Source organism: Leptinotarsa decemlineata, unplaced genomic scaffold, assembly GCF_025532065.1.
Source record: "Leptinotarsa decemlineata unplaced genomic scaffold, Ldec_3_MD MMD2_P_RNA_scaffold_2, whole genome shotgun sequence".
Taxonomy (NCBI): domain Eukaryota; kingdom Metazoa; phylum Arthropoda; class Insecta; order Coleoptera; family Chrysomelidae; genus Leptinotarsa; species Leptinotarsa decemlineata.
Window position 1 is genome coordinate 22,365,481 of NW_027412529.1, and position 17,586 is coordinate 22,383,066.

General features: G+C 32.6%; 1 protein-coding gene across 1 annotated transcript in view; it reads right to left on the reverse strand.

Moving 5' to 3' along the window:
- Positions 1-17,586, reverse strand: part of kug (FAT atypical cadherin kugelei) — a 93,359-nt gene that overhangs the window by 31,373 nt on the left and 44,400 nt on the right. Inside the window, exons 10-17 of the mRNA XM_023162607.2 lie at positions 14,948-16,205; positions 14,659-14,883; positions 13,893-14,330; positions 6,037-6,891; positions 5,819-5,980; positions 5,447-5,764; positions 4,846-5,388; positions 2,081-3,099 (exon numbers count right to left, since the gene is read on the reverse strand). Of these exons, the coding sequence (XP_023018375.2) occupies positions 2,081-3,099; positions 4,846-5,388; positions 5,447-5,764; positions 5,819-5,980; positions 6,037-6,891; positions 13,893-14,330; positions 14,659-14,883; positions 14,948-16,205 (4,818 nt within the window). The remainder of the gene's footprint in view (positions 1-2,080; positions 3,100-4,845; positions 5,389-5,446; positions 5,765-5,818; positions 5,981-6,036; positions 6,892-13,892; positions 14,331-14,658; positions 14,884-14,947; positions 16,206-17,586) is intronic.

The following is a 17,586-nucleotide window of genomic DNA, read 5'->3' on the forward strand; positions in this document are numbered from 1 at the left end:
TTCACAAGCACTGAAAAAGTTACAATATTGAAATTAACCTGACGTTTTGTACTATCAAAAAGATACTTAGCCAGTAATTTATTTGGTTTACCCCATGGTTGTAAGGGGTGAAAAACGCAATCCCTAAAATTTATTTCCAATGTAACTTTTTGTCTTATCATTTGTTTACCATTTAAAAACTTATTTCCGATAGCCTGTTTCATTCTAAACAAAAAATGTCTCTGGGGTTTTTTGCCCAAAATAAACCAGTTCGCAGCAAAAATTTATTTTATGAACAACTACAGAGATACATTGTCATAAATGCGAACTGGATTTATTGTTATTTTGTAGTTAGTACCTGCATTTAACGATTAAAGGGTAATAAACAAAACTAATTTATTAATAACAAAACACACAACTGTAGAAATCATAGTAAATGTTCAATATGTCTACCTTCAGATATTACGCATGCGTCTAGACGTCGGCGCATTGAGCCACATATTCGCTCAAATATTCCTGGAGTCTCTCTGATTACCCTGCACGCATCGATGATGAGGTTTCTTAAGTCCTCTACATCGCGAACAGGAGTACGATAAATCAAATGCTGTAAATGGCCCCAAATAGAAAAATCGAGAGGATTGAGATCCGGGGATCGAGCGGGCTAGTTCTGTGGTCCTCCTCGACCTATCCACTGATTTGCATATATTTCAGTTAAATGCTGACGTGCTACTTGACTAAAATGGGCGAGAGCCCCATCATTCATAAAAAACATATCCCTTCTGACGCCCAAAGGAACTTCCTTCAGCAGTACTGAATTCACTTCTCTTAAAAATTGAACGTACGCCTCACAAGTGAAATATTAAATTAACAAATTAAGAACAGAACAACACACAATTAGTATTAATTCAATATCGAAAATTCACAAACTAACAGCGTCATACCAATTTAATTGTCACTATCGCTAATAGCGACCTACTAGATAGATTAGTTTCGTATTTTCGCATTTATGACAATGTATCTCTGTACTTGTTCCTAAAATAAGTTTTTGTTGGGAACTGGTTTATTTTGGGTAAAAAACCCAAGAGACATTTTTTGTTTAGAATGAAACAGGCTATCGGAAATAAATTTTTAGATGGTAAACAAATAATAAGACAAAAAGTTACATTGGAAATAAATTTTAGGGGTTGCGTTTTCCACCCCTTACAATCATGTGGTAAACCAAATAAATTTCTGGCTAAGTGTCTTTTTGGTAGTACAACATGTCAGGTTAATTTCAATATTGTAACTTCTTTAGTGCTTGTGAAAAAAATTGTTATACAAATTTTATGTACCCCCTTTAAGAAGCTGTGTCTTAACAAGGGATGCTCCAATGAAATTTTTTTATATAGGAAAGATCCTATCTTTTTTCGATGAGGAATCACCTCCTTAAATGTTTTACACTTATTTAGTTACACCCTGTATAACTGTTATTTTTCAGCTAATCTCTTTTTATATTTTTACAGATTCTTTCAGGGATTTCAAATCAATTTATATTAGACAATGGAAGTTTGAACTGATGAAATGCAGTCATATTATTCTTGACTTGAATGGAAATGAAATTTGTTACAACGTTGCACTTAGTCTTTCATATTTGTTGTCAGTAATTTAAATGATATTTTTAAACACATACGAAACGATATTTTTTTTTAATATAATAGCACAAAAATGAAAAGGGAACTCTGGTATATTTATCAAGAGAAACGAAAAATTCTTTAAAAAGCCGCATGTGGCTCACGAGCCGCAGGTTACCCTCCCTGCACTATATCATTGTTTGAAAAAATTAACACTATTGGTCTTATATGTTCAACCAGAAAGATGTCAATCACGTCCTACAATTTTTTTGTTATATTTTTTATGCAGCCAGTGAAAAAATACCACCATTGAAATGTATGCCCAAGAGGGATAAAAATCGTAAGATTTATTTAAACGAATACAGTGTCGATAAACCTCTGATTCATCAAAAGTCTAATTCTCCATACAAAACACAAATTGTGTCAAAATAACTCAAAGTTTAAAAATTGTATCTTCATATCTTTTCTTTCTAGACTATATATGACCTTACCTGTATTATTTTTTCACCTATTTGAGAATCTTCTCCAACTTTAGCATTATAAGACTGTTGGCTGAAAACAGGTGCATTGTCGTTACAATCGGTTATACTTATGTTAACATTAGCGATATTGCTCAAAGGTGGTATACCACCGTCAATAGCCTGAATAGTTAGAAAATAGTCTTTGGCCCTTTCGAAGTCTAATGTATCAGATACAATTATGACACCAGTCGTACTGTCTATGCTGAATTTTTTATGTTCGTTTCCTCCTATAATTGAGTAGTGAACCTCAGCGTTTGCTCCAATATCTTTGGATGTAGCCAAAACTCTAACAACTTCTGTACCGATAGCATCAATTTCAGGAACAATTGCAAAATAATGCGATTTTTCAAATTCTGGAGGATTATCATTTATATCTTGTACGTTTACAACTATATAGGTGCTGCTTGATAATTGCGGAGTTCCATAATCCACTGCCTGTACCGTTAAATTGTATTTAGATTTCATTTCTCTATCTAACGGTTTAGCAAGGGTAACTATACCACTGTCAGAAGATATTCGGAAATGATTATTGAACGAGTCGATAAATGAGTATTTGATTTTTCGATTAATTCCTGCATCATCATCAGTAGCATGTATTTTGGTAACTAATGTTCCAACTTCCACATCTTCATCTAATGATACTGAATAATATGGCAGGGTAAAAACGGGAGCATTATCATTGAGATCTAATATTATGAGTTCAATTTGAGATGAACATTCCCAGTTAGAATATTCTTTATCATGTACATTAGCAGTTAGTAAATATTTCGGTTGCTTCTCTCTATCCAAATATGTTGCCGTTTTCAAATGACCAGCTTCTTCATCTAAGTGAAAGTCTTCTGATCCACTGCCAGATAAAATATATTTTAGTTTAGAGTATTCTGGTCCATCCATATCAGTAACTTCAATAGACAAAATGAATGATCCAGGTAATATTCCCTCGGACAATGTCTTGTAGTATCGATGTTTGAGACAAAACGGAGGATTATCTGAAAAAAATTACATGAAAGTAAAATATCGTTACTACTGAAAAAGAAGTGAAGTATGCAGATTTTTGTATTTCGCAGTTGTGACATGAAAAAATAACAAAATCGGTTGAGAATTTCCAAATTAATGTACAAATAATCCTTTAGAAACTATGTGTTCAAAAACGAAAAAACTACATGTTGGATACAGGAATCTACAAAGGGTAGACATCTCTGAAAGAGCTTTTGCAGATGACATCATACAATGTCACGAAAATTTAAAAAATTTACATAAAAACTTAGAAGTATCGAACGAAGTATTAAAGAAAAATGGAATGGCAATAAATAAAAACAAAAGAAAATTTATGATAATATGCGAACAGGCAAATATAAATATACAACTTGAGAACAAAAAACTTTGAACAAGTGAAAACTTTTGAGTCTTCAGGTGTAGAAATAGTTCACAATGGAAAACAAGAGAAAGAAATTAATAAATGAATAGAGAAAACAATCAAGCTTTATTACGCATACATTAATGAACAAAGAGGAAATATCTAGAAAAACAAAAATTAATGTATTCAAGTCAATATACAGACCTGTTCTAAAATTCGATTGCGAGTTCTGGGTACTAACACAACGAAAAAAGAACAAAATACAAACGGTTCCTTAGAAGAGTTAGAGGTGTCACGAAAAAAAAATAGAATGAGAAATACAAAGATCGTGGAAGACCTGGAAATAAAATAGGTGAAGAATTTTATCGAAACAAGGCAACTGAGTTGGTGGGAACATTTACAAAGAATGGCGAATACAAAGACAGGTGAAGAAGACATGGGAAGCAAAAGTAAATAAGAGAAAAAAGAACTAAGCAAACATGGATTGGAACACTTCATAAGGTACTAAAAATGAGAGGAATAACATGGACGGAGGCTAAGATATTTGCAAGAAATTAGAAAGAATGTGTAAAATTCGTAAACAAAACTATGTAAACAAGAAGTATCGTTGAATATTTGAACATATGACCTAACACCACACTGCGGTAACAGAAAATTTGTTGATTGTGATAAACTTGATAACTAAACTTTCATGCATTCAAATCAAATCAAATCAAATTTATTAATCTGAAGACCATAAGTGGTATAAGACATGTCAAAAATTTGGATTATAGAGACAAAAGCAAAATTACAGAGTAAAAAGTTAAATATTAAAATGATAAGAACAAGTACAGACAGAGTAGGTACACTACAATTTAAATATCAATATCAAATATCAAAATATCAGATCAATAAAACTGTGAAAATGTGGTAAAGAAATGTTTTGGCTCTCTACTTCTCAATATCTTTATACAAAAAAATGTGGGAATCTTCCAAAGAAAGGAAGAAAACAATCAATTTCAAAATGAACTCTCTACAATGATGCGTAGATCATGCAAAGAAGTAACTCTCTTAAAAACGACTTTTATATAAATATTGAATTACAGTTTGTCTAAAAGTTACTTACATAATGTACACATCTTTCTAAAGAGTTTATTTTGAAATTATTTGTTTTCTTCCTTTCTTTGGAAGATTCCCACATTTATTTGTAGAAAGCCAAAACCTTACAATATACCCTTTTCAATTGAAATTGTAGTATTCACGAGTACCTGTAGCACAATTGGTCCCACAAAAACTGTTTCTCCTATGCACATTGTACCACAAATATAGAGAAACACACACAAATACATACAGACCCACACAAGTACATACACCTTTCTATTATTTTTTTGTGACTTACCATTGGCATCTAAAATAGTAATCTCCAATTTGGTTACATCTGTGAAATAACCATCTGTTATAATCACATCCAAATTATAGAAAGGAACAGTCTCCCTATCTAACAGTTTAGCAACATAAACTTCACCAGTTTGTCTAATTTGGAAATGTGAATTGGGATCACCAGATACAATGTAAAAGTCAATTGTTGTGGATAAGTCTTTATCATTATCCACAGTATCAAGTGTCACTATCACAGTACCTGGTGGTGCATCTTCATTCACTGAAGTTTTGTATATAGTCTTTTTAAATTTTGTTGGACAATCGTTATAATCTTTCAGCCGAATTATAACCCTTGTTCTGGTAGAATGTCGTGGGATTCCATTGTCATTAGCAATAACATAAAACTTGTGTTCCGACTTAGTTTCTTTATCAAGTTTAGCTATGGTGGTTATCCACCCTGTGTGGGTGTCTATCGAAAAAAAATTCGATGTTTCTGCTAAATCATTTGCGAAGTCGTATCTTACTTCTCCATTGTTACCCTGATCTTCATCATATGCCAATACTGAAATATAATATGTAGCATTATAAAAAAATTAATATCATGAAATATGCAAGCTTGCCTCTTAACACTGAGCTGCCTTCTTTTATATTTTCAGCTACATATAAAATATAAGTTGAACTTTCAAACTGTGGTGCATGATCATTTTCATCCTGTACCTGTAACATAATCTCTGCCAACGTAGCTAAGGGTGGGCTAGAGTCAGTTAAAGCTAAAACACCAATCAAATGAAATGATTGAGTTTCAAAATCGAGGGGCCTAGCAATAGATATTTGCCCAAGTGAATCAATATGGAATTGTGGATTTTCATTTGAATCAGAAATGATCTGAAAATTAACTGGAATATCTGGAACTATTTTCAAACGGGTAATGACAGTTCCTGAAATGTAATTTTGAGTGTGTAATTGTTACATTATATATTTTGGTATATTACCTGTTGGAGAATTTTCTGACAGAAAAAATTTTGCAACTCGTCTTTCGAATATTGGAGGAAAATCATTGGGACCCATAATTATAACATTCACTGGTACATCTGAATGTTTTTTAGGTTTACCTTTGTCACTAGCCCTAACAAAAAACTGAAAAACTTGACCAACTGAAAGAAAAAAAAGAAAAAAGTATTTTTCATGAGGTATTTCAAATATGACTCACCATGGTGATTAACAGTTGTTAATAAGTAAATATCTCCAGTAGTGCCATTGATTTCAAAAATATTTGCAATATCAGGTGACTTTCTATCATAAAGTGAGTATTCTATTTGTGCATTGATACCCTCGTCGACATCAACTGCTCTTACTTTAGTGAAGCTAATACCTTTGGTCAAGTTGGCATGTATACTGATTTTGTATTCTTTTAACAAAAACGTTGGTTCATTATCATTTTCATCTGTGACCTTCACTCTTACTGTAATGAAATCAGATAACCCACCGCCATCAGTTGCAGAAACCAAGATTTCATATATATTTTTTTGTTCTCTATCTAATGAAACTTTGGTTGTTATTTTCCCAGTTTTCTTGTCAATAAAAAATAATTTATCCAATAATTCCGAACAAATACTATAACTTATAATTCCAAATTCCCCCATATCGTTATCGGTTGCCATAACCGTAGCTACTAAATAACCAGCTGGATGATTTTCTGGAACTTGAACATCTCTGATTACCTCATCAAATTTTGGTGCATGTATATTGGCGGCTATTAATTCTACTTTCAATTTTGCAAAGGTGGTGTAGACTCCATCAGAAGCAGATACATTAACGAACATAGTATGCTGTGAACCAAAGTTTTCTATATTAGTTAAAGTCATTATTCCTGTCTTTGGATTCATCGAAAATATCTGTTGGTCATTTCCAGCAACTATGGAATAGCGTAAGTTGTTTTGATCTACTTCATCAAGATCACTTGCATGAACCACTGTCATAAATTGATCTCTTTTTGCATTTACGGATAACCTACACGTATATGTACTTTGTCCAAATTTAGGTGGATTGTCATTCATATCTAGTACTGAAATAAAAGAAATAAAATTAGTAAATATACACAGAAGTAAAAACAATGGGAAATTATAATCACAAAATAATAATGATTTGTCTAAAAATTGATTGTTGAGCCTATTTAAAAATAATTTCTTTCATATATTCTATAAAATCTACTGAAATGTATTCGACAATGTTAGAATATTATCGTGTGTTCAAAATAATCAAGCAAGAGTTTTTATGTAAAAATCTACTAAATGAGACATAAAAAACCACTCAGTTAAAGTTTCAAATTTTACAAAATGGAAAAATACCAAAATGAACATATAGTCTAACAAAAAAAAACAGATACAAGATGCAATTGGGAATCATAATTGATGGTCTTGAAACTGGATTTTGAAACACCAATAATGGTAATACGAGCAGAAGATTTTTTTATGCACTATAAACTCCTAGCAGAAATATTGGACTAAGTGGTCACAAAACATTGATACTGAAATATTGGAATTCTTTGTTCAGACTAAGTCAAACCATATGTAATTATATATTTGTCATCCAATGACACCGACTCTCTACAAACTATTGCGCCAATCCACTATTATTGAAAAAATCTGTTACCTTTAGGCATGATATAGAGAAGCTTGTAATTATGATGCCATAGTCTACAAAAATCCTTTTTTTTTTCTCGAAAGGTGGAATAAATAGGTTTTTGTGTCTTTCAAAGCTAAATTAGTCACAGGAGAGTTATAAAAATTATGTTCGAAGTGGAAAACCTCATTCTAACCTATAGATATTTGGTTAAGTTTTTGAGAATAATAAGCGAGTAATCAACAGGACCCCAGTACAATAATAATTTCATTTAGTGATCATCAAATTATAGAGACTTTAGGAATTACCGAAAAAACTTCTATTTTACGATATTATATGAATATTGCCTATCAAAAATTGCTATAAAAACAGATCCGTGTTTAGAGTTTCAAAGTTGAGGGTGTTCTAATGCAAAGTGTAAGTAAATTTTCAACATATCTGCATTTAATGAAGCTAGAGCAAATAAAAGAGCTTAAAAATTGTTTTTTTTTTCGTATATCTCCGGAATCAAACCAGTCAAAATCGATTTTTTGGTATCATTCAAATGTTCTCGAAAATAGTGAACTTTGTCACAATTTAACCTACTACCTAGCACTTATAGTTTACGTGATCCGTATGCATAGACTCGAATTTGTATATTCCTATATATTCTCATATTGCTAACAATTATGTATCATTTTTTGACGTATCAAAATCATTCAGTACGGTTAATTTTGAATATCTTTTGCAAAAAATCAAAATGTCGGGTTTTTCTCATGAAATAATGAATTGGATAATGAAGTCTCTCATGATGAAGAAAAATATGTAATTTTATATAATGGTTCAGTTTCTAGTCCTCAGGCTGTAAAACTTTGTGTCCCAGGGATCGGTTATCGGACGCTCAATGTTACTGCTGTATGTGAATGATTTACCCCAAAATATATTAAATCGTCATCTGTTTATGGATGACAAAACTATAACCATCGCTTGTCTGCAAGAAACTGATTACATCATTTTTTACAGGAATATTTAATGACATTAGGAACTAGTATTTTTTTGATTGTTGATATATGTTTCATTTAAATAATGCATTTGAATATGTTTACATATGATCTGTGATGTGGTGTTTGTCTGTATTTTTTATTATTATTTTGACTAACCATTTGCACATGCAACACCAGAATTTTCAGTGGCAATCATATTTTGACGGTTATTTTCATTTATATTTTGAAATGTATTATGTTTGCTACAAATAACTTTTCATTGTTTTATGAAAATTCATCTGAACGTGAACAAAACACAATATGGAAATATTTTTTGAATACCTCTGCACAGAACATCACTGCATAACAATTCCCTACAGTATAATGCTATCAGTCGTTATAACAAGCTTCCAAATGAGCTACTCATTTCACAAATTGAGTGAGCACACTTGGAGACTGGCTGTAAATCAAATTATCTAAAAGAACAATTCGTTCGGGCAAGTCTCAAATTACCTACACTGTAGGTTAATGGACTGACACCTATCAGAAAACAACTACTCCCTTGGTTAATACCAAGAAGGTCGTTGGATTATATCCGACAGGCGTCAGTGCAGGATTCTTCACTGAAGTTATTCCTGCATATGCTGTTGGCGATACAACTGCCGTAATCAATTTTCAATTATTGAAACACACCTGCAGACCGGTTTCGGCCTGTTTGGGACACTCGACAGTGCAAGGTAGTGTCCTGCATCAACATAAACTCAATGATTTCTGATAATTTAAAATTCAATTCCTTCAAGTATCATTCCTCGAACTAGGCTGAAGCGAACCACAAACAACATGTTTGTCATCGCCCCATCTGCCTGAGAACGAGATAATAATAATAATAATAATAATAATAATACCGTCTTTATTATCTTCTAATACATTCAAATCAAATTAATCATGTACAGTTCATTTATTATAAGAAGACAAAAGGCGAAGTTCAATTTACATGATGACAAGTCATCATTCAATTGCTCTTCCACTTAACCTCAAAAATGTCGCCTAGTACGCAAAGGAATAAACAAAAAGAATTTTTAAATATCTTAAAATATTATGACTATTTATAGATTTGTAATAGGTAGGTAGCTATTGGGTCATTAATAGTTTGAAGATAATAAGAATCGTTTGAAATTGATATTAAAATGATTGAAGTCATCTCGTTTCATGGGCTCGGGAATGTCATTATAAATTGCACAGATTTGGTAGCTGAAACTCCTTCTAAAGAACTCTGTGCGAAAGGATGGCGGAGTTAAGTCGGCCTTTATACCTTACATTAATATTATGCACATCAGTTCTAAAAGTGATTTTCTGGTGTAAGTAAGACGGCACTTTACTATTAATTATTTTGTGAAACAAAGTTGCAGCATGTAACACTCTCCTGTCGTTCATATTTAACCAGCCTGTATCCTTCAGTTTATGTGATATTCTTTCTCTTCTTCTTATACCAAAAATTAACCGTAGGCAGGAATTCTGAACTTTTTGTATCTTTTTCTTGAATTGGTTGGTTAAACATGGACCATACAAAACATCAGCATAATTGAATATAGATATAACTAATGATTCGCACAAATTCGCCTTCACCTTCATGGGTAGGAAATTTCGGTGTCCATATATAATTTTGAGTGAATAATATGCACGCCGAATAAACTGATTAACCTGGCTTTCGAATGTCAAGTCCTTATCTAAAATGATGCCCAGGCTTTTGGCTTCTGGGACAACCCCAAGTACATGATCATTTACTACTACTTTCACAGATTTGCAAATATCATTTCTAGTGCCTTTTGGTCCGAAAACAATAACATTGGATTTACTACAATTTATATTTAAGCAGTAATCAGAAGCATTTTTCACAAATATTTTAAGTCACTATTGATTTGAGTACACGCAATATCTATCATTTCAGGTGAGAAGCTACAATACAACTGGATATCGTCTGCATACAAATGTATATTACAAAATTTTAAACATTTTGCAAGTTGAGATGTGTAGATAGCAAACAAAAGGGGTCCCAAAATAGAGCCCTGTGGCACTCCACATGTCAACTTCAAATATTGTAAGCTGTTTCCTTCTATGGTAACCTTTTGTTGACGGTTGGTGAGATACGATCTGATTAGTGATAAAGCATTTTTAGAGAGTCCTATATAGCCAAGAATTAATAACATTAAATCGAAGTTAATAGTATCGAACGCTCTACTGAAATCAAGAAGTACCAATACTGTATTATTTTTTTCGTCACGTGCTCTTATAATATCGTCCACCATATGCAACAAAGCAGTTGTACAACTATGTCCTTTACGAAATCCGGATTGAGTTATTGGAAGTATAGAGAAATTGTCAATGTGTTCTTTCAACTGAACTTCAATAGCTCTTTCAAGAACTTTTGACAAAGTTCTAAACTAATGGCGCGTAGGTCTTTGTATTCTGATGGATTATTTTTTTTTGGAACAACTTTTACAATTGCTTTCTTCCATACCGTGGGAAAAATATTATTTTTCAGACAAAAATTCACAATATGTGTTACATATGGAATTATATGTGGACAGCACATTTTTATGAGTTTTATATTCACTAAATCATATCCCATTGCATTTGTTTTTATATTAGAAATTGTTTCAAAAACGAACATATCATGTATTTCTTGAAATTTAAAGTTAAATTCTATCATATTATTGTCAGTATAGAAAGAGGTGAGTTCGGGGGGTGGTTCATTAATAGAAATTGAGTTAACAAAAAAATCATTTAACTGCGAGGGATTCTTCAAATTCTCTGGAATGCTGTTAATTGTATTTGGTATGAACTCATTAGATTTTATGGATTTCCAGAGATCTTTGTTGTTTTTTTTTATTGAGCTCTGAAATAAAATATGCCTTCTTTTCTCTCTTAATCGCCTGATTTTTGACGTTCCGCATGTCCTTATAGAACTGAAAATGAATTTCTGATTTATTTCTTTTGAATCTTCTGAAAGCTTTATCCCTTATTAACATCATCTCTTTTATTGTACCAGTTAGCCAAGGGGATTGCTTCTTAGTTATTCTTGATGTTTTCAAGCATATGTCTATCGAAAAAATTGGTCAATTGGTCAAAAATTGGTATTTTTTCATCAGCTCCTTCCTGATCAAATATATTGAAAAAAGGAATACAGTAAAGGTCTCTCTTGAAATCATCTTCATTGAAATATTTGAAATCCCTAAATTCATGAATTTTAAACTTATCTTCATAAGTCCTAATATTTACTTTACAGGAAACGAGCATATGATCTGAAACTCCATTAGTGTCAATGATATCTTTGTCAATAACCCATACAGCTTTAGTTATAATTACATCTAAAAGTGTTGATGTTGTTGTAGTTATTCTTGTTGGGGCATCTATAATTTGATCTAAATCAAAGCACTGTATAACTGACAATATTTTTTCGGTATTGTTATTATCGTAATCTAAAAAATTGATATTGAAATCTCCCCCACAAATAATGCCATCTACTGTGGGATATATAAGACCGAGAACATCTTCAAACTCCTCTATAAAATCTTTATTATCAAAATTAGGTGGCTTATATATCACTCCAAATGCAATTTTCTTTTTCTGAATAGTTGCTTTAATCCACAATTGTTCACTGGAATGGCAAGTCTGAAGCAAAATAATTTTTTCACTGGAATATTTTTCCTTCAGAAAAATACACAACCCTCCACCTCTGTTAGCTCGATCCAATCTGTACAACTTATAATCATCAATGGAGATATCATCATCACTTATATTGCTTGTGAGCCAAGATTCACATATAAGTAAAATATCAAAGGAATACTCCGAAACTAATAATTTAATATCTGTTAACGAAGGTATTAAGGATCTAGTATTTAAGCTACCTACCTGCAAAAATCCACGGTTCATGTTTAAATTCCCAAACAATAAAAAAGAAAAAAAACAATGATAATACTTTGAAATCCTTATCTACAATTTAAGATAACCAACCGCGTATTCGAAATTTGCCTAATTCCTCGTATAAAGAAGAAAACTTTACAAAATGAGTTTTCTTCACTTCAAGTCATGCATTAATAAGTCAAGTATTAAAACCGTAACCAATAACAACCCACTGATAGGTACGGCGGGAATTAACAGGTAATAACACTTCAGCCAACAGCAACACATCAACAATAGAGACAAACTACCTGAGTCAACATAAATACAACCTACGAACTAGAAATCACCAGCCATCGGTGAATCATCAAGATGAAAAAACCTCTGAAGAAGCCAGACACTCGTCTTGGCGAAACGTTGGGATACAGTTCCAAAGTACGACGGCCTTCAAATCCGAATGAAAATAGTAACACTGAAAATCTTGGCCGCGAAAGCCTTAACCAATTTTTCCCTTGAGAGTTTACAAAACCGCGACACGTGTTTCGCTATACAATAGCATTTTCGGGCGTCACAATAGTAAAGTCGATATATTGTGACGCCTGAAGATGCAATTGTATAGCGAAACAAGTGAAAATCTCACATAAAAGTGTTTTTTTAATAAGTTTTAACGGATTCTCATCAAATGTCGGTCAGTTATATCATATTTTTTTATAAAAACAACATGTAAACCTATGAGACATTTCTTTAAAAACCCAAAAGTTAGGGTAAACCTAGAAAACCTAGGCATATATAAGATCGCATGTGGAGATTGTAGCGGAGAATACGTCGGCCAAACAAAGAAGCCAATATAAGTCAGATTAGAGGAACACAAACTCTCACTTTGCAATGAACAACCCCAGCCCTATACAAATACCACCTTGATGTAGGTCACAACATCGACTTCAAAAGCTGCAAACAGATTGCACCAGAACACCAGGATCATAAGGAAGGCAATCGAAATTGAGAAGATCAGCAGCTTAAACACGAGAGATCATGCATACTACCTCTCAGCTGCATGAAAAACCATCATATTCAAAACTAAGGTCACCAACAGCGTACGCTTGGCCGGAACAATAATCAATGTGCCTTCAGTCGAGCGAGACACATCACACCTCTCCAACTAACCAGAACAGGACATTCCATGCCACAATTACAGTCTATGGCAGCGTATGAATAGGCAACCATCGACAAGAACGACATCAGTTTCGATTTCAGCTACCAAGCAGAGCACACGAATATGCCAAGTGCTATTTTGTTGAAACGTCGTTAGTGTATCAAGGACGGGATGTTGACATTCAACAAAACAAATTTTTCTTCTTCACTAATATCTCTGAAAACGTTTTGTTTTTTTTCAACTTTGGTACATGCAAAGTACACCTGAAACTGTGAAAGACTACGCCAGAACAACACTCTAGTGCTGTTCCGTGAATTCTCCTCTTTTCTGATTTAAATTATTAGTGGAAGAATGTAATGAGTTTTTCGAAATTAAAAAGAGTTGTTGAAGTGATAGTGTATGTATCAAGAACATGAAATGTGCACCTACCTTTCAACCAAACATGGGCTGTACTAGATATACTGGGTACTCCTTGATCCGTAGCAACTATAATAAGATGATGCATATTTGACAGTTCATGATCTAGAGAGGTTTTTAAAAATATTGTCCCTTCTTCCTCATCAATGTAAAAATAATCAGTGTCGTTATTGTAGTCCTTTTTGATAGAATATCTGATTCTTCCGTTTAGACCAGTGTCATTATCAACTGCAGATACTGTTAGTAAAGCTGTTCCTATCTGAGATGCTTCTGTAATGGATACTCTGTAACTTTCTTCAGTAAATTGTGGTGGACAATCATTGAAGTCTTGAAGTTCAATTGAGACGGGTACTTCAGAGGATATACCAGATACACAGTCTGTTGCTCTTACTAATAATTCATACTGTGCTTGTTGTTCATAATCCAATTCATCTACGACTGATATTACACCTGTTGAAGAAAAAAAAAAGGTGCATAATTCAATTTGAATACCGCTGTATATGAATGAATTTGATATAAATAAATCAAATTGAGGATTCATGGACAAAGCTCCCAAAAATGCAAACTGCAGATACATGTTTTTGACCTATTGGCACTCAACAGTACTTAGCCAAAGGCAAGAATAAGCAACACTTGATAGCAGGAAACAGCACAAACTTACAAAGTCATCAACAGAAGCCATTCACTCTTTATCAATCAGTACACCAATTATTCATTGGTGTACTCTACACAATCAATTCCAAATTTATTGAAAAGTTTTGACATAATTTAAACTCACCTGTATTGAAATCAATTGAAAATTTTTCCATTTCGTCCCCTTCAACAATGCTATAGATGAGTTTACGTGACAGTGGAGATTCAGCTTCTATAGAAATAGATAAAGGAGAATGTAAAGCAATATTTTCTGGAATACCAACAGAGTAGAATTGTTTCTTGAAAATTGGCATGGATTTGTTAATAACTTTGATGTGTACAGTAGTATCACTCCTACACGGTGTTATACCTGTAAAATATATATTGGTGTTACTCTTGTAAAATTCATTTCTATAATAGATATATAACTTCACCTTTATCATACGCTGCAATTAGTAATTCGTATTCCTTGTTATATCCTTGCAAACTCTGTTTGATTTCTATTTCACCAGTTTCTCTCTGAACCTTGAATAGTTCACCTTGACCTTTAATCAACTCGTACCTAACTTCTCCATTTTCAGCACTATCGAGATCTATAGCAAGAACTTTAGTTATAACGCTTCCCTTCTCAGCATCAAATGAAACAACCGCATAATAAGGCAAATTAACAAACATAGGACAGTTATCGTTGATGTCTAATACAGTAATATTCACTGGAACACGAGCTACTTTAATTTCAGAATGTAAAGATCTGCTTCTAGCTTCAATGATGAGTTCATATTTGTCTTGTAGTTCTCTATCAAACTTCAATCCTGTTGTTCGTATCACTCCAGAAGTAGGACCAATTGTAAACATATCTATTGGGTTCAAAATTCGAAATTCCAAATGTTCATTCAGAACACTGCCTAGCACATTCACTACACAGATATAAGAAATTTTGGTTGAATTTTCTAATACAGAGCCCTCGTAAAAAGATTTCTGGAAGACTAAACTGGAATTTTCTACTTTTTCTGTACGGATGTTCACTTTGGCTACATTGGAAAATTTACCATCGGATACTCTAACATGGAGTTTATGAAATGATTTTAGATTTTCGGGCTCTAACAAAGTGACTTGTCCTGTTTTCTGATCGATTTTGAAAGTTCCATGTTTATTTCCCTCAATGATATCGTATCTTAAAACTCCATTTTCAGAACTATCAAGATCTGTCGCAACCACTTTTATGATTTCTATATCTTTATACGATGGCAATAAGAGTGTTACATTGTATACAGACTTAGAGAAAATTGGTGAACAATCATTAACATCGGTTACAGTGATGTTAACTTCAGCGGTAGTATCTGAAAATAATCTTGGCTTTCCCAAATCAGAAACTTGCACATGGAAAATGAAGTTGTTGAAGGTTTCATGATCTAACAATCTTGTAGACTTAATAGCACCAGTATGAGGATCAATTTGAAAGTATTTTCTAGAATGAGATTCGATTATTTCATATTGCAGTAAAGCATTCCTTTCAGAATCTTCGTCAAAAGCTTTCAAAACTAATGGTTCACTTGAGTTCGTTAGTACCAAAGTTCGTGCTGGGGCAGATTCACTTATGAAACCCAAATAGTGCAACTGGAGGAATTTTGGAGGATTATCATTCCTATCCAATATATGAATTGCCACGTTACAGGTTGCTGAAATCGAGGCCTGAAAAATAATACGTAAGTATACATAAACGTAAGTTATATAAAATAATAATAAAAAAATCATTGCTGTTCTTTATAATTTAATTGAGATGTGTGTGAGTGTGTGTATATATCTGAGGATCCTCAGTCCTCGCTTGGGAGTAGGCCATGTGAAGACCAGTGATAAAAACTGGACTTCCGATTTGGACTGCATGTCCATCCACTGACCACTGAATTTTTAAGAAATTTGTTTAGGTAAGGTACAAATTACTTAAATACTAGGAAGTTTAGGTAGGAAGAGACACATATAGACTGAAAAAAGAATGACAATAAATGGATGCTTAATGAAAGCATGCTTGTGTAATAAAGAAATAACGATTTAAAAAGAAGATAATTTAAAGGGTTATATTTTTAGGAGTCATTAATACTTGGGAAATATTTTTTTTTGGCTTTCTACTAATCATCTTGATACAAAAAAATGTTGCAAAACTTTTCTCATATTTATGATGCACTGTTTGGAACCTTTGGTGTAGTAATAAATATTACTGGAATTTTTTCCAACACCAAATCATTATTTTTAACACATCGACACGTGTTTTGATCACCAAGCGATCATCTTCAAGAGGAAGATTTAAGATGATCACTTCAAGCGATCATCTTCAAGAGGAAGATCAAAGATGATCACTAGGTGATCGAAACACTTGTCAAGGTGTTAAAAATAACGATTTGGTGTTGGAAAAAACTCCAGTAATATTCAAAACCTTTCTTACAATAAAAGATACGTTTCTAAACTTGACACAATTTGCAGTTAGAGATAGTGATTTACCACATGTGGACAGACATTATTAAAAAAAGTAAAAATACTTCAAAACAAAGTCGTGAAAATGTTATACAGGCTTGACTACAGAACCTCAGCTGACACTTTATACACTATAACCAAGATACTGCCTATTCAGGATGTTCTAGAAATCGAGCAAGGTAAATTTGCATACAAGGTTATACATGAACAAGTCAAATGTAATACCAACTTCACTTTCGTTAATCAGCTTCACGAATACAATACTCGTACCCATTATAATGTCTTTTTAGAACCTGTACGTACTAATATTGGCTTAAATAATCCCATTACACTATCCATGAACACTTATAATTCTCTTCCCAAAGAAATAACAGATAGCCCTAATTTCAGTATCTTTAAGAACAAAATAAAGAGTTTTTATACTAGCATACTCAACGAAGGAACGGTTTAAATCTATTTAATTCTGTATTAATTACTATTAAGTTTTTTTATTCACATTTGTATTATGTATTCTCAAGTGAATCTAAATAATATTCTTTTTTTTTTTGGGAAAGAAAGTTTTTGGCTTTCTACTACTCCATCTGATACAAAAAAAATGGATGAG